Genomic DNA, 24,206 nt, shown 5'->3' on the forward strand with positions numbered 1-24,206 from the left:
CTCATCAGCCTCTCCTTCACTCTCACTCATGGTGCAAATTAAACATAACAGGACAAAATAACTCAGCAATACACAGTAAAACAGCTAAACACATTTAGTCAAAATCCCACATTTAAACCCAAATCCGTCCAGACAGGCAAAGGGAATGGTATCACACAATTCCTTGCGGTTCCGATCCAACAGCAGCACCAAAGTTACACCTACTTAATTGAATTCATTTGAATGAAAGTAAAATAACTAACTACATGTTATTTTTAAGTTGACTGAACTCAAACATTTTTTTATCTTAACTGAAGCAAATAATTAAGGTAGATCAAAGTAAAAAAGTTTATTTTTCCAACTTCCATATGTGGTCTTATCACCCTCTCATGGTGGAAAAAGTATTATCTGAGCTTCTTCATCCAATAAATCATCTTCAAATGGACACACCATGCTGCTTCACCTCTCTGTAAACAAACTAAACCTGCTCCAGACCAGGTTATGTTCAGAGCATGAGTTGCTATGGCAACTTGACCTACCCTGAAACATGCCTCCATTTTTGGAACCGAAAGCTGAGGTTATCAACTTCCTTAGCCTCAAACTCATCGTGGTAACAAGCATAACCTGCTTTCTGGAATACCCCCCTGCAGTATGCCTGTAGAAAATAACATGCATAAACATGTTTACTTTACAGGCTGACCAAGAGGTCCACACCCTTTAAATTTGTTATTTTTGCCCACAGACAGCCTGTATCTACCCATAAGGGTAGTTGTGACTAAGGCATCGACTCTTTACTTTCTATCAAGAATTTTATAGGATATTATATATTGTTTTCCAAAAGGGAAGATCAACTTCAGCAGATTCATTGTTTAAGCTCTGAATCCTCATGCCACTCTGAGGGTTGCTATCTATTTCAAACCCTGTGACCTCAGTGTTATTTTGGAAGCTTGTTACACATATGGCAACAGTTGTCGTGCCGGTGGATCTTTTGGGGTTCATTAATTTTTTTACAATAATGATCTTTTTTCGTGACAAGAAAAAACTTCCATGCTGTGCTTTCACACAAGGAAAGTGTGCTCGTCCACTCAAATGCATCAAAGGTTATGATGTGAAAATGGATCCTGGCGGATTTCAGACTTTGTGCAGCTGATGGGTCAGGAAATATAAAGACGCGCGCGTTTGTGTGTGTGTGTTTGGGTGGGTGGGTGGTTGGGTGGGTGGATGGGGGTAAACAAAACAGATGTCTCCTCAAGGCACAGAGCCATTGAGCAATAAGCAAATGTAGCAATTTCCCCTGCAGCTCTAGGATATCTGACCATCAACTGTTGACCCTGACCTAAGCCAATCGCTGTAAATTAGAGGTTGCTAGCTAAAGAGAGGAAATGGCTGGTATATACCAGAAAGAAGAAAGATGAACCATTTGTTGTCTTTTCAAGATCCTAAAGTCTGATAAAGGCTTTATTCAAGGGGTAAAAAAAATAAACACCAAAAGTGGAGACTGCGGGAGGCAGTGAGCTCATCTGAAACTGGAAATGTTTAATTAATAATATAATAAAATAATTATAATAATAAATTATTTTTCAGTGATCAGAAATATGCATATTAAAAAAAAATAAAGTGGTAAAGGACTGCAGGCTAACAAGCACATGGCAGATGAAAGAAAAAGTTTGAAATCAAGGGAGTTTCATAAAGCTTAAAACCAAATGGCAAAGAACAATCTAGACAGGAAATAAATAAAAGAGCAATATGACAGGTTGCAAAAAAGGAATTCACACACAGTGTAAAAGCAATGATGGAAAAGATGCAGGAAAGAGACAGAACTCATAGGGGTGGCAGTGGCTCAGGCGGTTGAGCGGATCGTCCAATGATCAAAGGGTCGGCAGTTCAATCCCCACTCCCCCCAGCCAACTGTCGTTGTGTCCTTGGGCAAGACACTTTACCCTCCTTGCCTACAGTGTGGCTCCACGGGTGTGTGGATGTGCATGAATGTTCCAGTGATGGTCAGAGGGGCCATAGGTGCGAACTGGCAGCCACGCCTCTGTCAGTCTGCCCCAGGGCAGCTGAGGCTACAACAGTGGCTTACCATCACCAAGTATGAATGAGGAGTGAATGAATAATGGACACATTGTAAGCGCTTTGAGTGACTTGAATAGCGCAGATAAATCCAATCCATTATAGTGTGAAATATTTAAAAAGGTAGAACCAGGAGGTAGAAGGTTTTATTTCTTGCAGAGCCACATCAGATAAATTTGATCACCAAAATGAATTATCACCTCCTCTTCCTGTCCATCCATAATCTAATCCCAAAAGTGTTTCTGTTGTGGCTCTTTGGTCTTTATAATTTTTGTTTAATTTTATTATTTCACAACCACCGTTTGTCAGCAGTACATTTACTATGGTGGCCCTGCAATGCAAATCACACCAACAAATCACTCAAGGCAAGAAGATATTAAAGATTACAATGACAAATTATAAAAAAATAAAATTACATTTTAGAAATCAAAACAAAATTCCAGGAACTGAAGCACAAATTATAATAATATTCAACATGATTAAAAATGAATATTTTAAAATGCTGTTTTAAAATAATGAACAGGTTTTTAAAGCAAAATGAAATATATTGAATAATATAATGAATAATTTAAAATCTGTGTCCAAGTTTTTCACAATTTCATGATCTTTTTATATATTTATGAGAGATTTATTGGTTGATTGTGTATTTGCATGAGGCCATATTTATTTATTTCATTAAATATTTATTTATTTAATTATGAACAGTATAGGACTCCATACGATCCAAGCTTTCCTTAAAAACCCACTATATTTAACTTGGTCCATGTTTTCTGTGCTGTAGTTCATCATTATTCCACTAGAGGCAGTAGAAGGACTTTTCCTGTTCATTTTAAAATGCCTGATTCCTTTAAATGTAACACTTTTGGTGGGAAACGTTTTACTAATTTCCAAAACTTTTTCTAGGGCTATTTATAGTTTAATTTGAGATCTAATTTGAGAGAGTGTGTAAATATTCTCCTGAACATTCATGACAATATTTCTGAATCCTGAACTAACTTGGTTGATCAAACACTTACCAAATTACTTAACGTTTCATAACTGATGCTATCAATATCTCACAAAAAATTAAAAGTGCATTTTTATTTGTCGATTTACTAAAGGGATTTTAATAAGAATTTCCAATGGATGGAAGAAATACCGAGACACAAATTAAAAACATAAATGAATAAATTAGGTTAGAAGTACTTGATGAAACCAGTTTAAAAGGCTGTAAACAGTCAATAGAATTTTTTTTTCATGTTTTGTTGTAAATGCAAAAAGAGACAAATATGTAAAGTCTTTGCTGTCACAACTTTTTTCTAGTTGAATAATATAGCATGAATATTAAAATCAAGGGTGTAAATGTAAAATGTTTTCTTTTACAAGTACACATTAAGTATGCAATTTCTTTAGCAATAGAATAAAACCTAGATGTGAACTTGTTATCATTTCCTTCTACAGTGATAGCATTTTCTTTTTTTAGTTTGTAGTAAAACAGGTCGACAGGTTGAAAGATGTCTAACATTCGGTCATGGATGAGGAGTGGCAGAATGTCTGTCATGTACTAACAGTGCGTTTTAGAAAACAAAGGTTTATTGTCAGCAGGTCAACCTTTTTTTCACTAGAAAACTTGTAAGTGGGGTCTTGTCACCACTATCTATTATTTCTTGCCGAACTCTACTTACAGGAGATGTCACAATTCTTTTAAAGGAAAAATATCTGGGATGAGGACGCATGTCAGATCACTATTTTTACCGTGAGGATGGATGCCTGATTGCTAACAGACAACTGTAGGAAAGAAATACATTTCCAAATGAAACTCAATAACCTAAAATGTCACGTGGTTTGCCAAGAAAGTTCCCATCTTAGGTGTGAAATGCTCTTTTAGCTCCTGCTTAGATCATCATAGTCAAATCTATTTATCGACTGTTCGATCTTTTTAAAGTTTTCAACATAAAACTTGATCCCACTTTGCTTTACTCCAGGATAAGGGCTCGGTGTAACTGACACGATCATATTAAATAATTTTTATTACAAACCACCAAAGATATTTACAGCAAGTGAGGATTTCCTTTAATCTTTTTTTTGACATCTTATTTAAGAGTTTTTTTTAATCCTCAAAACACCAATACGTTAATGACAAACAGGACTTTATAAAGTCCAATCGATCATAAATACCAAAAATTATGTATATAAAAACTGAGGGAAACTGCAAAGAATTGACAGAAGTTAAGAGTTTATGTATACATGGCTAATTTGCACTGGAAAAATTATTTTCAGCCCAACCAATATATTCAAACATTAACATTCAAATATAAACGGTATCAAATTTAACAACTTTAAATGTTTCACCAACAGGTTTGAGCTTCTTTGATGATCGCTCAGACTGCTGTGTGACTAATTATTCCCTCGTGGTAGCCGTTAAAACCTACTCGCTTACATCACTCAGCAGGCCTTCGCTTGAAATGATCTCAACAGTTCAATAATAAACACTAGATATGAATAGAAAAACGTCAAAATACTAGATTGGCATTTGGGAAAGCAGCAAGACCTCACCGTTTATTTACTCAACTTCTTGCAGCAGGTATCGGTAAGTAGAGATCTTCTTACGTCATAGGCTGCTGTTTGCAGACAGGAATCTCTTGGTTCAAAGTCTTGTGAATTTTGCTGTAATATGATGACTTCTTAAATAAATGGTGCTTGGAGGAGCGATGAGAGAGCATTGTTTTGGAATTGTATGGCAGCTGTCTCCAGGACAAATCCTCACTCAAAGGGAGCAGGAAGGAGTCTGACAGTCTACTGTGTTTTAAGGGCATTAGGAATTCTGCAGCTTATGAGTCTTCGCTCTAGCAATGGGGGTGCAGAAACCTCTGGGGAGGGGTCTGAAGTGCTTAATCTCCAGTGCAAGCCAACACAAGTTCCAGGTGTCCAAGCTTCTTGATCCTTCCACCATGAGAAGCACCGTAACAGCCCAAGAAGGAGTGTTGCAGCAGAGGTACATGCGATAAAAAGTCCTTTACTGACAAGGAAACCTCCTGCTGACTGAAATCGATGTTTATTTTGTTTTCTGATCACAATTTACTGGTGATAGAGCAAAAGGAAAGATTCAATGTCAATAAGCCAATATAGTAAAAGTCCCTCTCCGATCATCTTTTAATCTATTTTTAAAGCGTTCCCAGTGGTCTTTAATTGTGCAAAAATAACTATGGGGCAATATTGGAGCTATTCAGCCATACAGTTTTGAGGCAGTACATGGATCTATTTATCTGCAAGTGGATGCAGGGGCATGGAGCGGAGCAGAGAGCTTGTGGTTCAATGTAGCAGATGTGTCACAGCTACAGGCTTTTTCCAACGGCATTTTTCCTTTGGTACTCATTCACCATCATTTGAATAAAGAAAAAATACTCAGAAATGTAATTTTAAGCTTAAATTTATTTATATGTGTCCTCCATCATCAGAAAAAATACCACGAGAACATGTTAAAAAACACAATGTTTATTGGATTGGGTCTTTAAAAATCAACAGGATGAGCTGACACTCCCAAAAAAAACCAACAACTCTTTGTTCACCCTGTCAGCACTTGGTTTGCTTTAGATATGCAGCCAAGCTTTACTGGGTAATTTGGCCAATGCCTATCTGCCTGCACAATCCAGAACAAAACAAAAGGTGGAACGTTATGTTCCAAAATGAGCTCAGATTCAGCTTACAGCAGCAAGGATGTGAGTTGAAACTGTAGAGAAATGTAGAGTATGCTGTATAGATCGCTGCACCAACAGATTTACATGCTTTTGGTGGAGGGAGTCTGACTGGAAAAAGGAAGTCTCTTTTTATTGGAGCAAATCTCAGTGCAGACGGTCCTTCTCGATGGGAATCCTGGTCCCTAAAGAGCAGGTTCATCAGACACTAACTTCTTAGTGCGGCAGTGGAGGGGATGTACCTGGAGTCCCGACCTCAGTCCTCTACTTGTTATTTAATCATTGTAAAACAGTAGCAGACAAAACAATGGCATTTGAAAAAGATCTTAGTTGTTACATAGAAAATACGTTAGGGGGGCCACAAGCTCCCTGCTCTGCTCCATTCTGATGCATCTAATTGTAGACAAATAGATCCATGTATGTCTTTGTTTTCCTCATCTGAGCTGGCATCTGGCTGAAAACTGTACGGTTGGTTAGCTCAAATATTGCTTGTCATTTTTGTCACACTGGTAATATTAGTTTAGAGTTGTGAGGGGCTGTTAGATGGTGGGAGAAAGAGTACACAGATGGATGAAATGGGGGCGGGATTACTCCGCGCCAACAACTCACAGGTGAATTTCTAATGAACTACTGCCACGCTGCAGAACCCTAAAGTAAATGACACAGGTTTTTTTTTTTTTTTTTATTTTATCCTAAAAAGGGCAAAATCATAATCAAAAGACCACTGGGTACACTTTCAAAATACATCAACAGATCCACAGGAGTTGGGCTTTCATGACGTCATCTCCAATGACATTACTTAACAACATTACCACTATAAATATTTTATGTTGGGCCTTTCCTTAAACCACTCCAGCTCATTCCAAATGCTGCTGCCAGAGTTTTAACAGAAAGCAGAAACCCGATCATTCCTCTACTTCAATCTTCAAACTGGCCATCACTTATCTACAGAAGTGATTTTAAACTGTAACTCCTGGTTTATAAATCATTCAGTGGTTTGAGTTTGTAAAATAGGCTTCATCTTCCCATGCCATATAAACCCAGTGGGGTCCTGAGATTCATAGGAAACAGCCAGCTGGAAGAACTTTTGGTCAGAACCAACTGAGTGGGGAGAAACTCCTCTGAGCTAATTGTTAAATTTACTAGAAATCCACTTCCTGATTATCTCAAATGTGTTTGTAACTCCTTTAAGCCTCAAGTGTTTATTTTTTTTTTGCGTTTTATCATATGAGAATTTTTGATCCTCATTTAACCTATGCTAATCTGGTTCTGTTTTTTCTTTTCTTTCTTAGAGTTAACATTTTTTCCAGCTTTTTTGTATTGCAGACTCAAAAATAACACTTTTCTTTATAAGATGATGAAACAAATTTACATAACATGATGTTTTTCTGTGATTTTTACTGAAATAAGTGTACTGGTAATTTGATCTAAGGTTACAGTCAGTGGACAGAAAATATCTAAATACTTTTTTTTGTTTTAAAACTTTAATATACATTTGATGAGGAGCTATGTAACCCATTGCTCTTGAAAGTGTCACTAGCACACAAAGAAACAACAAAATGGTGACGTTAACCTTCCATGCCAGAAACACTCACCCCATGTAAGACCTTCATGATGTATAGACGCCTGCAGCGGAAACTGAGTCATATGCTGAGACCTGACTGCACATCTGGCACAAAGAAGGATGCCTCCTCCATCTGTGGCGAATTAATGAGACACGTGGTACTAAACTAACTTTAAGTGAGATATCCAGCAAAGTAATGTGGTTAACTTTAAAGATTCACCATAGCTGATGAAGCTATAGTGAACGCGCTGGCGGTTGCCAGAGGCGTTGACACCTGTGAGGTTGATCCCAATGAGCTCTTCCAGTGCAGGAGTTTGAGAAATCTGGGACTCATCACAATTTTCACCCCCACAGTAATTGCCCTAATACTTCTTTTGTGTTTTGGTATCAACTTATGTTTCCTATACGCACAAGAAAAAAACAAAAAGCAGAATTCTTGGAAACACTGCTTTGTGTCATTTTGTCTTTTTTCCTAGTAAAGGCCTGCAAGGGTGTGGGCCCCAGACATTTTTCAAGCTGGAAAACTTGAAGGAAAGTGTGTTTAATCTTGATTAGCTTGCTCACAAACACCTGGGGAGCCAGTTTAGCTCGTGCTGGTTTGCGGCGCCTTCCGTCCGTGAAACCCGGGTTCGGCTCCGGGCTGCTCCCTGTTCCCTTCTCTACCTCTGCCGGTTCCAAGCCCGGTTTGAGAAGGTTGCGTCAGGAAGGGCATCCGGCGTAAAACATTGCCAAATTTACCATGCGACTTGTTCGCTGTGGCGACCCCTGATGGGAGAAGCCGAAAGTGGAAAGGAAAGCTTGCTCACAAACACCTCTGAGCATAAACAGTAGAGTATATTTCTAGTATATTTTCAGATGAAATACATTTTACCCAGTCAAATTCCCTAAAAACCACTATTCCTGGGATCTGACTCCTTCATATTAGGTATCAATGAAAATCCCCAAATGTCCTCTGTAGATACCAGAAGGAGTTAAATCAGTAGTATGCAGAAAAAAACTTTGCATTGCTCAAAATTGTGAGGATGTACAAAATGTTAAAAAACAAAAAAACAAAACAAAAAGAAAACCACATTTGTTTTCACATAATTCAATTTGTGTAAATTATAATTTAACAAAGGTTTCGATTTTTTAGTGAAACAAAGGACTGCGTGAATTATGTGGTACATAAAACTCACCAGGTGCTGAGGATCCTCCCCTGGTGTGTCTTTTGACTTGCAGACATTTCATTTCTTTTTTATAGCCTTATCTGTCTTTAATACTAGGGCTGCTTTGACAAAGTACATATTTTAAATGAAAAAAGTTAGTTTTGCAACTTTTTTTGCAGTGGTTTTTGGGGATATACTTCAAATGTTGAAATAAACAAAAGCTCTTGCTCATCACAAATCCAGATGAATTATCACAATGCCCAATTTTATGTGAATCTGCCCACTTTAATCCACACATGTGGGTCAGAACAGATCACTGATCTGAGGCAACTTGACTTCATTTGATCACAACCCCTTGTGCTATCCTATAGGCACTTTACCGTTGGGAGTTGGGTCATCTAGACCCACTAGACAGTGCGCTGAACCTTTTTTCTTCATTGATTTGTGATCTTCACTGGTGTCCATGGATTACATGAAATCTTTCCACCTTTATCCACCTTTATCCTGGTAGGGAGAACATGTCAATGTAAGGGTGGGGTCATCTAAGATAGCACAAGGGTTAAAGGTGAACAGGTGACACAACTGTGATATCCTGCAAAAACTAGATAAACAAGATGAACTGGAAACCTCCTTTTATATCAAGATCTCAGAAGTGTGACTAAAGTTTTTGACTTTAGGCGTGGCATCAGCGTCGCACAGCATCCGATGGTGCGTATATATAAAGTCAGTGGAGAACAACGGGGTATCTGTCTCCAAACACAACACAAATCAGAGTGATTCAAGTTGTAGTAAAAGCTGTGACAAAACGTCACTCGGGTAGATAAGTAGGACAAAAAAATTTCAGCAAGTGCTGTGAAGTGATTGCAATAAATTATTTTCACTTCTGAAGCAACACATTCTTTAAGGTAGCTTGGCTTTTTGGCACACAGAGGGGAGGAGGATGATGGAGAGATTGAGACCAGATGACAAAAGACCTCTGAAAATATAAAAGCAGCTTCAGTTTCATTCACACTGAGTTTGGATTCAACTACTTTAAACGGTCTATTTTATGGAATAATTTTACTGTAAAATTTCACTTTAAGGCTAACTATAAAATGTTTTGATGCCACCACCGAGCCAATCTGGACCACAATCTAGAATAAAGGTTTTTAACCCTCATAATCTATCTTCTTGTGGTGGAGCCAGTTATTAAAATAATTGTGCATTTTGTGGTACAAGCACCAACTTTGGCATGGATTTACCTTAGGATCCCTTCTTTCCAAAAAGCACATTAGCCACAAAGAAATCTGAGATTTTAAAATATGTATTATATACATTTTATAGTATTCTGTAGGTATCCCTTAAGCTTAAATCCTGCATTTTGCATGAAAAGAACAAAAAAAGTCCCAAAAACTGAGCTATAATAAAGTTTTATAGTTACAGTACTTAATTTCTGAATTAATTGACAAACAGCTTTGTCATCAATTTTAGGAACTTTCTATAGGCTAATTATTTTTAAAAGAAAATGTTATTAGCTGCAATATTTCCAAAGGTGGATAAAAAGTCTTATTGAGTCTCCTGCTTTAAAAAGACTTCTCATTCAGTTTTTAAAGTCTAGATGATTGAGATTTGGTCTAACTTAAAGTCAATTCTTTAGCCATGATTGCAAAGCATTTCCTAGTTTATAAAATGACGTAATAAGTGCTCATTGGTTAATAGATGACTTTATTAATCCCACAATGGGGAAATTTCATTTATCTGATACACAATACAATACACAATTGTATAACTTGCTTTACATTTGCAAAAAACACACATTAGACACTTAGATCATTAATTTGTATTTTTGTATTTTTTTGCCAAAGTTATATTTGCACATTTTGACAAGAGTCTAGAAAGTTAAAACGACACTGAGACAGGTGTCTGAGAAGCCTCACAGAGGCCTTTGAGACAGGATGAATAACACATCAGAGAGTCATCAGAGTTACAGTGAAAAGTTTTATTTTATTTTTTATTTTACTGGAAATTAGATCATCTTGGGGAGAATTTAAACAATGAAAGAACATTTTCACAGAGGGAAGGCACTTGCATTAGGATTTTTAGACTGAGCTTGCTGAATTTTCCTCCTGTAAGTTGTAATTTGTTTTCTCTATTCTGTTTTCTTTGGAATCACAAGGTCTGTGTGCATGAATCTGTAAAGACGGCAGGTCCATAAATGACTTCTTTTAGATCAGGTGTGTCCAAATTTACTGCTAACCCTCAGCCAAATAAAAAGGAGTTTTACATTGAACCCTGCGAAAGTGTGATGCTGTGGGTCATTTTACTTTTATAAGATTTCTTGACCAAATCTTTATTCAAAATAAGTAAGATGAAAATGGTGCATCAATAAACACATAGAACTTCAGAAGATTGGTAATTATTATACAAAGCTTTTGATTTAACGTTGGAATTTCATCTTTGGCTTTACCTTTTTTGAGTTTTCAGGCTCTGTAAAGGGTTCTATTCTGGTTTTCTTTGTAAAGTTAAAAGGGAGAAAAAACTATTCTAAAGTGAATTGAATGTAACTGTGTGGCCGTTTGTTTTTGTGCTCATACTTGTTCCATAACAGTTTACATAGCTTCAGCGGCCCTAAAAACATTTGTAAAATTATGGTTACGCAATGTTTTGCAACTTGATAATATTTATTAATGCTAAAATCTCTCTGTGTTATGCTCATTGAAAAAAATGCAGATTTAAACATAAATGTGACTCAATCGGAAACAAGGGAGTCAGCAGAGGCACGAATCTGTTTGTCTTGACGGTGTGTTTCTGATATTTTGTCTAACTCATGGATAAACCAGCCAGTAGCTCTTTAAATAAACACTTATCTGGCAGTTTTAACACAAGCTGATAACAGAAAATTTGTCAGTCTGAAAGAACCCAGTCAGCAAATAATACTGGAAAAAATAATGGAAAGAAAGTCCTGGTGGAGATTTGAACATTGAAATTTAGAATAAAATAACTCTAAAGGCAAGTTTATTAATTTGATTTTATAACGGTACTTTTTACATTATTCTTTAAATTAGTCAAGTAATAATTACTAGTTCTTTCTGAAATATGTTAAAAGGGAGAGAACTAAAACATATTGTATGATATATTTTGAACCAACATAAATACCAACTAATGCATACATTTATTACTATTGATAAACTAATATGGTCTTGCCAGCTTGGGCCATTAAAGTCACATTCCAATCATCTATTGATTATCGGAAGGGGAGTTCATTAGAAATTCAACTCTGACTTGTGAGCATTAAGAAGTAACCCCATCCTGACTTCCCATCATCCACTGAGTCCCTGGTATTTCTCCAGTTTCTCACGTTCCTTCTTCCTGATGTTTCATTCACTTGGCACTGCCACATCCACCCCAACGGCTTTCCTCTGTTCTTTATCCACCACTACAACGTCTGGTTGGTTTGCCATTACCATCCTATCAGTCTAGATCTGGAAGTCCCACAGGATCTTTGCTCTCTGATTCTCTACCACCTTCAGAGGTGTTTCCCATTTTGGCCTTGGGGTTTCCAGTCCATATTCTGCCCACATGTTATATGTAGGCATATGCAACAACAGGAACAGCAATTGTAGAGTCACACTGAAGCATCCAAACTGTGAATTAACATATGTGGATTTATATACATAACAAAAAAGTGAAAATATGTCAGGTTCTTCATAGTAGCCACCTTTTGATTTGACTACTGCGTTGCACACTCTTGGCATTCTCTTGCTATGAATTGGTCTTCAACGTCCTGAAGATAGTCCTGAACTCCTCTCAGCTCTTGAATGAGTGCTTCGCTGGCAGGCCCGCTCCTCATTGGCTGCGGAGCCTGTAGGGGCGTGGCTCTGCGGAGGTTCGGAGCATAGGGTGAACTCCACAGTGAGGGATGGCTAATGGAAAGCCTTCTTGACAGCGATCGGTCCTTGTAGGCTGCAGTTCACATCAGGCCCCCCCTCACTGTGCGTCCCGTGGGGGAGTGTGCGTGCTTGCCTGCGTGAGCATGAATATGTTAGAAAGAGGAGGCGTTGGATGCGTGGCGGTGCGATGAGGCCAGTGCACTTTGCGGGACTTGCGCTGCAGAGAGCGTCCGCCGATCCCACGACCTGTTGCTGACAAGCGGGGGCAGAGGGAGCGGGTGAGGAGGGTGGGGTGGAGGTGGTGGTGGTGGTGGTGGAGCCGCTCAGCGGAGACGGCGCTCACTGCCGTGGAGAGCTACAGCCGGGGTTTATTTGCGGAGGAAATCATGCAGTTTGCAATCTGGCTGCTTGGGCTAACGTGTCATCTGTCATTGCTTGTCCGAGTCGCTCTGCAGCAGCGGTTGCACCCCAAACAAGGTGAGTTTTTGCGCCAAATCCCGAGAGTGACGCGCAGATTTGTGGATCTGCATCCGCGCTCACCGGAACGACTCCTTCTTCTGCAGAGCGCTTCATTAAGCAGCTGTCATCGTATGAAATCACCACTCCGCTGCGCGTCAATGACTTCGGAGAGTCGTTCCCGCACTCGCTTCACTTCAGGAGGAGGCGGAGGAGCGTGGACGATGACCTGTCAGGCACGCGGGTCCACTACCGGATAGATGCGTTCGGTGAGCTCTTCCACCTGAACCTCACGGCGGACTCCAGCTTCATTGCCTCCTCCTACACGGTCACACACTTGGGAGCCGAGCGGGACAACGGCACGGAGCCGCGCTCCCGCGACATGCGCCACTGCTTCTTCCGCGGGCACGTCAACGCCAAACGCGAGCATCCCGCCGTGTTCAGCCTGTGCTCCGGCTTGGTGAGTCCCTGTCTGCGCGCACATGTGTAGATCCTTCACAACCAAACCACACACTCACTCATGTAATCCTGACCAGCAACTCTGTTCAAGAGCAAGTGTTGGTGGACTAATGGCACCAATGCGGACTGGATGATGGTGGTGATGCTCCTCAGGTGCGCTTGAGCAAAACACTGGAAACTTAGATTTAATGCTACTTTTGTTTGAAAAGGTAAATAAAATGTTCAAATAAATCAAGAATAATTGGTGCCACAATTTACTTCGATTAACACTTAAAAATTAATGTCTTGGCAAATGTTTGGGTTCATATGGTGATGGAATATAAAGTTTAGAAGAAAGTAGGAAATCAACATTCCTAACATCCCAGCTATTACACCACTGAAAGCACCTGTTCCGCCTCTTATTCCCCTTACCGACTTATTTCAGTCTATTGAAGCTGTATAGTTAATATGTATTTATGAGTTTATAGGTTAAGGGTGTAACGATTCATTTTAACAACATTAAATTCATATCATAACTTGTGGGCAATTGCATGATTACTTGTCGAAATAAGTTCATTTTAAATGATCCGATTTGATCCGATTAACTTACATAAAATGGATCCAGGACATCTTTAGCCAAAACGAAATAAATAAATAGGTATTGAACAGTGCAGGTGAAGTTTTCTAGATTCCTTAATTTCTTGCAAGATAATCAAGTGTAAATTACATATTTGTAAAAATAAGTACAAAAGAATTCATGGAAAATCCATTCACATTTTAGTTTCATAAAGTTCAGCCCACTGTTGTTGTTCCACATCAGATTAACGGAACATTGTTAGAACATTCTACCACATGGTCTTTGCAATAATAATACATCTATTTTATTTTGAAAGAATTTCATAATGGCATTGGTACATTTGATTAACAACTTTCCTCAGACAGATCAATGTGGTTAGTCCGTAGTAAAATAAATAGACTCATTGATTATTTGTTACACCCCCACAATATAAATTTCCTTATCACATGGGGATCGGATGCCCGTTGCCTGCTCCTGTGGGAGGGAACCTGCTAACTGCTAAAGGGGATGACTTCATGGGTCACATGAGGTGACTGGTTTAAGAGCAGGGGGTTGACCTCAGTCGCGCCAGGCTGGATCCTATGTGTGTGTTGGGGGGGGTTGCATGCTGGCCACAGCAACATGGCCAAAGTGACCATAGCCTTGGAAGGTTTCCTATCATCATTCAAACCCCCTACTGGTGACAAAATCAGTGTATGGAACAAAGCAGTTTCCCAAAGTAGAGGAGATGCCATCGCCTTTGTAGGACTGATTTATTGAGAAGATCAATGTCTGACCATAAAAAAACTTTTTTTTTCTGGTTTAAACATCAATTTAAGCCATGGAGCACTCTACAGTCAAGGTGATACTTTTTTAATGCCCCCCCCCCCCCCCCCCCCCCCATCTTTGATGTTTTATTTATCCAAGTTTGAGTTTCTTGTTGCTTACTCCTCACAGAGATTGACAGGACAATGGGTAGAGCATCGCAGGCTGTTTGGTCATAAATGCGTCTGATTACTGGTGCTCAATGGTCATAATGGACTGAGGTCATTAAGGAGGAATTGTGGCCAAAAACAAAGGGGTCATTCGGAGAAAAAATAAAGGTTCCCTTTTGGTCCACAGTTACTCAAAGCCATCCCCAGGGGGGCCAATGATGCAGCAGGGAGGGGTGCAGGGCTGGGGAGCTTTTGGCCTTTTCAAAGTGAGCTGTGACAAGCAGATAGCAGGAGAATTCTCTGTAGAGAAGACAACTGCTGTTAAAAGCTGGCGGGAGAACTTCAGGTTTTCCCACACAGCGGGAATGGCAGTTCTTGCTTTACTTGGCTCACTTTTAATAGAACTGTGTTGGATAAACCTCGCCCTAGGAACCTTATTGTTTATTTACCTTTAAGATAAGGATACTAAAAACACCACATTGTCTGCAACTGTAGAGATTATAAGTGGTTGAGCATCACTTTTGACAGAATTAGCACCCAAAGTGTTTTATAAAATGTAATCCTAAATTTATTTAGCAGCTCCAATTCAGCACCCTTGACATTTTAGTCAAACCTCTGCTACATTTGGTACTGGACTTAAGCACTGAAACCCCTAAAACTCAGCCCCCTGCACTAACCAAACAAACTTCTGTTAACACCACACTAGAGCCTCTCAGCCATAATCATCCAATTAAAGCTGACTCACCATAGATAGTGATTTACAAGATGGAGGTAAACATCTACCAGTTGTTCCAACGTGCAAGTCATTCATTATGCTCTCGTAGAAAAAGCTTTCACAGTTTCATGCTTAATTGTAGGGTAAAGACTTACAGCAGAGATTGAATTCTTGAGTGATGAGAGTAACGAGCTTCTCTGTGATGTTTTATACTAAAAGTCAGCTAAAAGATTTTTTTTTGCCATGTCTGTGTCGATAGACACAATTTGATGCATTTTACAATCGCTAACATTTTCAGAGTGGCTAAATCTTGAAAAATGCTAAGGGAGTCCAATGAAGGTTCTATTTATTTGCACTTTTAAACCTTGTTTCCACTGAGCGGTATGGTACGGTAAGGAGTGGTACGTTACAGTCCAGTTACTTCTGGCACACCCATCTTTTGAGGTGGTCTTGGTTTGTATCCAGTCAGACTGAGCTTCGGTTCTATCTAAGTTTCCTCAGTCTGAATAGGCTCTGTGCTTGAAGTGGTACAACTGGACCAAAACGAAACAGAGTAGGAAGAATCCATGATGATGAGACACAGCAAATCACTGAAATTTGGTGGGATGAATGTGGGCTCATTAAAACAACTTTTAATCTGAAACACATTGCTTCTCACACTGTTTTTCTGATAATCTAAATTTCATAATCACTTATCAGCGTACCTTCTTAGCTGCTGACACCTCACTGACCGCCTTACTGCATGCCTCCAGCGTACCAAAGTAGAGAGTGAAAAATGTTGTACCTGATGTTGTTATAGATGTTAAGATTTGTTTAGCGAAATAAAAAGTTTGAATGAATGAACTATCCAGCCAAGGATTGCAAAGCGTAGGACTTCGGTTATTCTTTTACTCGTTGCTTTGCCCTGCCCTTGTAATTCCTGGCCAATGACTGAAGAGATCTTTAGTCACATGCTGCTGTTTACACGCTTTGATTCAAATCAGAATACACCAGTTCAAAGATAGTCTGAATATCATCCAAGCGCAAGGTTTAGGACTTGATCCAGACTAAATTAACCGGACTCGCTACAGACCAACAGACTTTTCCTGTCTGTCCATCCTTACTTAAAATTGCGGCTATATTTGCATTTAGTTGCACCAAACTGATCACTTTGCTTTTGCACAATAGTTTCTGCACCTGGATTCTGGCAAAATAAAACAATAAAAACCCAAAAGACATCTCTTTGTCTAAACTGGCCTCTCATTATCGATGAATTCCTTTGCAGGACGCCATTAGCCAAATGGCAATAGAAAATATGCAAGTTTGAGGCTATAAGTTAAGTTTTCTAAAGTTGGTGTTGATCATCTGCTGCAGATTGTTTTCACAGGCAAGTAATTACTCTACTGCTAAGCCAGTTGCATGTTTTATTTTAATTTTTTATTAAAACATATCCAGTACAGTGTACTTGCAAGTTGACAAGTCGGGCATTACAGAATGTACTTGTTTTCCATATCCCATTTTTACTTTTTGACTGTCAAGTTTCCATTATTTGGGAAGGACAGTTATGAAGTAAAGCTGTCTCAATGATAACATTCCAGTGTCCAATTTCCATCTTAAGTGTGCGCATAAAATTACCATGTAAACATCAGTGTGCTTCATGGCTCGGTGAGCTAAGGAGCTTTGGAGGAGTGTGAGCTTCCAGATCAATATTAGCATTTCTTTGTCAACAGCTCTGTGCCTTTATGATGATATCACACCTGTCATGGTGATTGGGGAAAACATACCTAATTGTTCAAAATAATGAAGCAAATAAAGTCTTTTAGAGAAAGAAGAATAAAAATGTAAATAAACACACAGAACACGTTGACTAACTTTTTATTGGAAATGATAAGACAATGTGAAATCAAGCTGGAACGTGTTTTTTTTTAACATTCTCCACTTTTTAGATTTTCAGGCATGACTATTGCATTAAAAAATAATGTTTTAAAGCTAAATCTAGTTTTCTGAATAAAAGACTAAATCATTACTGTCCCACCCATGGGTTAAGGCTGACTGACAGGGATCTGTCAGAGGTGTGTTAACCAGCGTGTTCTTTCCATCTCCATCTGTCAGAATTGTACGCTTGTTCAAAGTGTGTTCATAATGTGCAAACAGATGCCTAAAGCCGAGAGGAAAATGTCTGAATAAATGTCAACATCAGTTAATGAAACCCATGGACTCAAGCTGTCGGAACAGGTCCCTGAAGACGTGCTCAGGTGCTGGTGGATCCCTCGCACCATGATTGACACCTCTGTTGTCTTCTTCAGATTGGAACATTTACAACACAACATGGTGAATACTTCATGGAGCCTCTTTTGCCTGCTGATGGAGATCAGTATGAAGAGACACACAACAAACCCCACCTGGTGTATCGACAGGAGAGAAGGAACGTCTCAAGTGCAGATGAGCCCCATGCTGCCCCAGGTAACAGACTGCTTAACTATGCTGCCTGCATGTAACCGCCGTCTGTCTGACTTTTCCGCCACAACACCCTTTATCAGCCACCTTCACTTTCTCAAGGATGGCAATAAAAGCTTCAAATTGGAATTACGCTGAGTCATGAGTTTTGGCGACATTTCAGCTTTGATTACAGTTCTCGGCTCAGTTCAGAAAAAAATGCTTTCAGCTCTCCGTGCTGTTTTCTCTGACTTCTCTGCTCTGCTGGGTCTCGTTTCAGTGGCAGGAGCTCAAACTAGTGGAGAAATAATTTTTCTCCGCTTGGAGTAACACTGAATAGAGCAAGGAGGGAGGATTTTTTTGATATTTTGTCTCTTTGTCGCTTCCAGTTTAAAGCCGTCCAGACCTTCTAAAGAAAAAGCAAGTGTAACTTTCTTCGATGGAAGACCCTAAAATTGTCCTTCCATTGCAGGCTTTTGTTGTGTGATGCGATTATTCTTTCACGTTCAGACCATTTGATTTGCTTGCTTTCTGAACCCTGCCATTGTTGCCTGATGGTGGCCTTTGTGTGTGGCAGTTGAAAAGCTTGGGCTGACCTGCTGGCCAGACCAATACTGCCCTGATATTCTTCATCCTTTCATTCATCTTAGTCTGTGTGTGGTAAACAGAGACTAAGTTGGAGGCACTCTCCACATTGTTTAAACATCCAGAACATGAGTAGTGGTTTGTTTGTTGTTGAGATGGATATTCAGTAATAAACCTACAAACCCATAAATGTCAGGCTTTTCGAGATTTCTGCTGGGTGTAAAGCAGGTTTCAGTATAAAGAAAAAAAACATGTAGGTGCATGATACACCTGTGGGGACTTCATCAAAGAGACAGTGGGTAAACAATGGAGCTGGAGGATTCAAAGAGGCAGTGGTCCTGGGTTAAAGCTATGAGGTGTCTTCGTTTTATCAGATGGGTCGCCCCAAGAGATGTGGCGATAAAATGGGTCCTTTTAAGGCCACACTGGGCCAAAGCTAATACGCTTGTTCTGTCTTTTTATGGCAAGAATAGCAGAGCATATAACTACTAACACATTCGATATAACATCGATGTGGCACGTGCCATTTTACTTGCAAAATACTTATAGTTGCTGCTCTTGTTCCAGGATTTGGGGCATTTGCCTCTGTAACTTTTTTTTCCCCCTCTAGGCCAAATCTGTGAAGTCTGTCTCTCTCCCTATGGGGCTCTTCTTGTTCTTGTTAAACTAAATCAGTGTCTAATTTTGGCCGGAAAATGTCAAGAAACACATGACTGCCAAGTTGTTAGATGGGTAATAAAGATGTGGCTGAATGCTGAGGCACTGCTTGCTTCTTTAATAACTGCTGTTGTCTTTGAGGAAAACCGAAAAGGAAGGAAACTTGTGAAAAGTTTATTTTTTTTAATCAATTAGGGGGATTTGGGATCTAAAAGAGAAAAGAAAGAAAAATATGGCTTCAGAAGTAAGAGTAGCATTAAAGACCCTCTCCAGTGAAATTTTTTTTGGTGTTTTTAACATTTTTCTCATGATGGAGGACACAGTTAAAGAAAATTAAGCTTAAAATTGCATTTTTTGAGTCGTACTTTATTCAGTTCATTGTGAGCTGGGAGCAGATGAAAAAATGCATTTGGAAAAAACCCGTATCAGTGATGTATGTGCTACAGTCTGCGGGCCACCACTTACCTGCTCCGCTTCATTTCGATCCATCCACTTGCAGACGAATAGATCCATGTACATCTTGGTTTTCATCATCTGAGCTGGCATCTGGCTCAAAGCTGTATGGCTGGATAGCTCGAATATAGCTTGCCATTTTTTGTTGCAACAGTAATGTGATGTTGGGTGTGTGAGAGGCTGTAAGTTAGCAGGAGACTGTGTTAGCAAAGGGAGGATGGGAAATTAGACGAGGCTTACTCCGCACCAACAGCCCCGCCCACAACTCGAAGGCACATTTCTAATCAACTCTTGCTGCTCTGCAGAAACTACGTTCTAGAATACGACAGGCTTTTTTTTAATTTAGGCTAAGAAAACAGCATAATCATGATTAAAAGACCTCCAGGAACGTTTTTATAATAGATTAAATGATGATCGGAATGGGACTTCTGAACCGTCTTAATTACGGTTTGCACTTTGTTGTGAAGTCACTTATAAAATCCGTTAAGTAAAAATTCCACAAGATGTTACTTTAAGACATATTCAACATAATAGCTTTAAGACAGCAGATATATTTTCCAAACCCCATCCGAGTCTTTCAAAGCCAGTTAAAGGTTTACCTTTTTTTTTTAAATTGGACTCACTGCAAAGATAACTTGTGGTTTTGAAAAGAAGATTCCAGGATCTTCTCTTTGTCATGAACTACAAAAGCTCTCTTTGTCAGGGTAAGTCATCTTATGGCTTTTTTCCCTAACTGTCTCTGCACTCAGTGTGTTTGGGAAGAGGATTCAAAACTAGGTACTGGAGCAGCAGCCAGTTTTACAGGTTAGAGTCTTTGAAGAAATTTGAAGCTTGTATTTGGAGGTTCAAACACAAAAAATATGCCAAATATTGACACAAAAAAGTTAGTTTTTTGCCTTATTTCTAATTAGCTACAACTATCAGAGAAAAAGTTTTTTTTTTAAATTAGCTATAGTTATATTTTATTTGAGCTAAATTTGCATTTAGCTCAAATAAAATGTGTTTTTTTTGATTGGCAAGTGGGTGGATCAATAGGTCGACTCAACAAAATTCACTTCATCTGGCCATTTTATGGACCTTGTTGAGGTGGGACGAGCGTACTCTAATCAACGTGGCCATCCCTGTTCACGCTTCGTTTAGCTGTTTTAAAATCTATACGGCTGACATCAGGGAGTATCAGACATACTGTGTATATACAGTATGTCTTAAATTTAGCAAAGATTTATTATATTTTTATTCCAGCTGAAGGAGCAACTTTTGAAGTTTTCAAACTCACATGCTGTAATAATTTAAGGTAACGAATGATTTTCAAGTTAAATAAATGGTAATGGTTTAACACCATTTAAGCAGCCTGATAAAATATCTCCTCACTGACTGGCAGACTGCTCCCTCGGCTAGTTTTCAGCCAGCCTGGGTGGCCTCTTTACTGTTTCTTCTTTACTGTTTTATTGACTAAAACCTCTGCAGCAGATAGCTGCTGAGTGGAAGATCAATGTTTCAAGTCACAGAGCTCATTGTTTTGCCTTATTCTTAATTTTCAAAAGCCTCTTGTTGAGAACCTCACAAGGCTCACATCACAACCCAGCACTGACCTTTACTGATACACTGTGCAGGGTATTTGTCTGTGAGCCTGCATGTGAATCCCTCTGTCGTCCTTCAACAGAGATAACCACTAGGATGAGGGTGGGTGCAGATAGGGGCAGTTTCTTCTCCCTCTGTGTTCTTTTTGCTCTCGAACATTCATGGAGAGACAAGCAAAAGGCCAAGGAATGCTTAGGGAAGCAGCAGTAGGCAAAGTCTTCTTCTCATTGTCACTGACTATTCGTCTGAAGCTGTGGGATGTCATATTTTGTCTGATTTCAGAAGAGTGACGCAAATGCATAGACAACATGTTCCTGGTTTGGCTCTCAAACACACAGATTTTCTTTGAGCTATCATTAAAAGTGGTTAAAGGCGTTTTTCATTGCAGCCGTGCCTATTACAAATGCCCTCTGTGCCTCTGACCCTTAATGCAGTGACAGTAAATTCTGATTTCCTCTTCAGGATTTCCAGTTGGCATTAGTGGATTTGACACATTGTCCAAAGAAATGGTACATTTTGGGATGTGTGTGATGGCTCGATGTGAGATGCCACAGACTGAGTCGACTCTGCCAGTCAAGGCCAAATGTGAGCAAAAGAAAATGGAAGATGTGGACCATGTTGAGACTAATTTCTTTTCTGCTCCCCTGTTTAGAGATTGTTTTTAAGTTTTGTCATTACATTGACCTTCATAAAAATTATATTTATTTACCTTTATTTTTTTTAAATCCCACCCTGATATAAATCATGTTTTTTTTTTTTTATCATGTTCTTGCAGTACCTTTCTGATGACATAAATAAAGAAAATTAAGATTAAAATTGCATTTCTGATTAGTTTTTTATTTAAATTGTTGAGAATCAGGAGCAGACACCAAAATATTGTTAGAAAAAGCTTGTAGGTGTGACATAGAACCTACTACGGCAAGCCACAAGCTCCCTGCTCCGCTTCATTCTGATCTATCAGTTTATAAACAGCTAAATCGTCTGAGCTGGGATGTGGCTCAAAACTCTATGGCTGGATGGCTCCAATATCACTTTGCCATTTTTGTTGCACCACTTCAAATTTCTACTTGCTTTGCAGAAATTTTTTAATAGAAAATTGCAGTTTTGTGAGTTTGGCTAAAAACAGCATAATCATCATTTAAAAACCTCTGGGAACGCTTTTAAAACAGATCAAAAGATGATTGGAGTGACAATTTGGGAAATCTTTGCGTTAATTTAAATCTAATTTAGGTTTAAATTCAAGTTTTTCCTTGGATGAGGTGGTTAGTGTCTTGTTACTGCTGCAGCTTTGCATACACTAAAGTTTTTCTCTTAGCTATGACTCTTGACAGAGGTCAGGGCAGGTGGTCAGTTTGGGTGTGATGGGGGAGCAATGATCTCTCAGACAACCTCCCCTCACCTTTAGGGTCCAGCTTTATTCTGTGGGGTTTCTGCATATCCTGCGGCTCCAAAAGGCTTAGGCTTGCCATGTGCACTCATGCCCTCTGAGCTGACTGAAAGCCCTGATTTGAGAAGGCTATCTATTGTTTGAAGAAAGCAAAAAGGGTTACTTTTGACCTTTTGTGTTCCTGCATTGATGTGGTTCGGTTGTGAATGTGGATTTGTAAAATTGCATTCTGAGCTGTCAGTTGATGAAGTGTCGCTCTAAGTACTTGGAATTGCTGAGCTTGCAGTATGATGGAGAAACTGCTTTTCTGGTGTGTTTAAATAGTGTTGCTCTGTGCTGTTTGTGTGTGAAGGCTTCAAAACTTGCCTTTTGGCTCCCTTTTTTGGTTTTTAGGGTATTTCCAAGATGGTTTATTGACTTATTCATTTTTTTGTCCCTTTAATTTGTGTGTCATTAGCCTGAAGTTCGGCCGGAGTTTTACTTTCAGGAATGACGTTCAGTCTTGTAACACCCTCAGCTTTCTCTGTATTACATGACAGATACGGTAAGCTGCTAATAATTGTACAGATCGTCATCCATTGTCAAGATAACAGCAGTGGGCCCAAACCGGATTGAATGTGGTTTCATGCTGTCAATAACCTTAATAGCTCCCATGTGTCAGCACTTCATGAGGCCTTGGGGCTGTTGAAGCCAGTGTGTCGCGTTGTCCCTTAAGTTCCAGCCGGGGTTATTTTCTGCCACTCTCCACTGTCTCAACACTCAAACCAGATGCAAGCTGAATGGAATGGTTAGGAAAGCTTGAGGGATGATGGCTGCCTCATGCGGTTGGATGGAAGCCGTCTTGATGAATGAGTGAAGTGAACTGGTATTGGCAGGAAAAATGGCTAGCCAGTGAAACATCATCTTTGTCGTCGGCAGCTCTCATCACTAAAAACTGGTTTCCTGCATTTTGTGAGTCAGGATAAGGCTCACAGTGTGAGACATCATGTTGACATTAAAAAACTTAAACTTTCTGGTTTGTTTAGTCCCAGTCTGGTGCATGACAAATATTAAGTTTTCTTCAAAAACATTCAAGAAATCCTAGTGGTTAAAATGACAACATTGTTCAATCACTACAAAAAAAAATTAAAGATGACAAAGAGACATTCCCAAAAGTGTGACAAAATGTTTTTCTTGTTCACTCCAACAGCTTACTGAACTGAAGCAGCAGAAGCTTTCAGACCTAAGATTTGAGAGCATGATTAATCATGACGATGGCAGGAAGTTGTGGAGGGTGATGTGTGACGTCACTGATACCCAAGGAGAAATGTGAAGCTCAAAGGTGGTTGATGAAAGGACCATGTCTTTCTTTATTTTCCTTTTTTTTTGCATTGAAATAGTCTTTTCTTTTGCTAAAAAATGCTTTTAAAAGAAAAAAAATTCTGGATGAAATGATGGAAAAATACAAAACACTTGTATGATCTTTTAGTTTTCTTAACCTGCACTTCCCTTGCTATGTTGTTTAGTGCACTTAGAATAAAGATGTAGGCTCTGTCCAAATTCACTCACTACTCCCTGGTCAGTGCACTGTACAGGGCGTTCGCAGATCTGCAGGGGCGTCCACATCTACAATTCCATGATCTAGTGCCCTGAAAATTTACCAGAAGTCTCTGCGAAAAAGCAATTCAGACACCAAGCTCGCTACTTTTTTAAAATGCCAAATATTATGTTATGGATTTCCAGAA

The 24,206-nt window shown here is 39.2% G+C and overlaps 1 protein-coding gene across 3 annotated transcripts in view; it reads left to right on the forward strand.

Moving 5' to 3' along the window:
- Positions 1-12,381: 12,381 nt before the first annotated feature.
- LOC101170674 (A disintegrin and metalloproteinase with thrombospondin motifs 20) overlaps positions 12,382-24,206 on the forward strand; it is a 91,231-nt gene continuing 79,406 nt past the window's right edge. For all 3 annotated transcript variants that reach the window (XM_023955653.2, XM_023955654.2, XM_078949306.1), the window contains exons 1-3: positions 12,382-12,781; positions 12,868-13,220; positions 17,690-17,846. In XM_023955653.2, the coding sequence (XP_023811421.1) occupies positions 12,691-12,781; positions 12,868-13,220; positions 17,690-17,846 (601 nt within the window). In that variant the 5' untranslated portion in view covers positions 12,382-12,690. The remainder of the gene's footprint in view (positions 12,782-12,867; positions 13,221-17,689; positions 17,847-24,206) is intronic.

The sequence above is a fragment of the Oryzias latipes genome, chromosome 6 (assembly GCF_053564925.1).
Source record: "Oryzias latipes strain Hd-rR chromosome 6, Olatipes_Hd-rR_3.1".
Lineage (NCBI taxonomy): Eukaryota > Metazoa > Chordata > Actinopteri > Beloniformes > Adrianichthyidae > Oryzias > Oryzias latipes.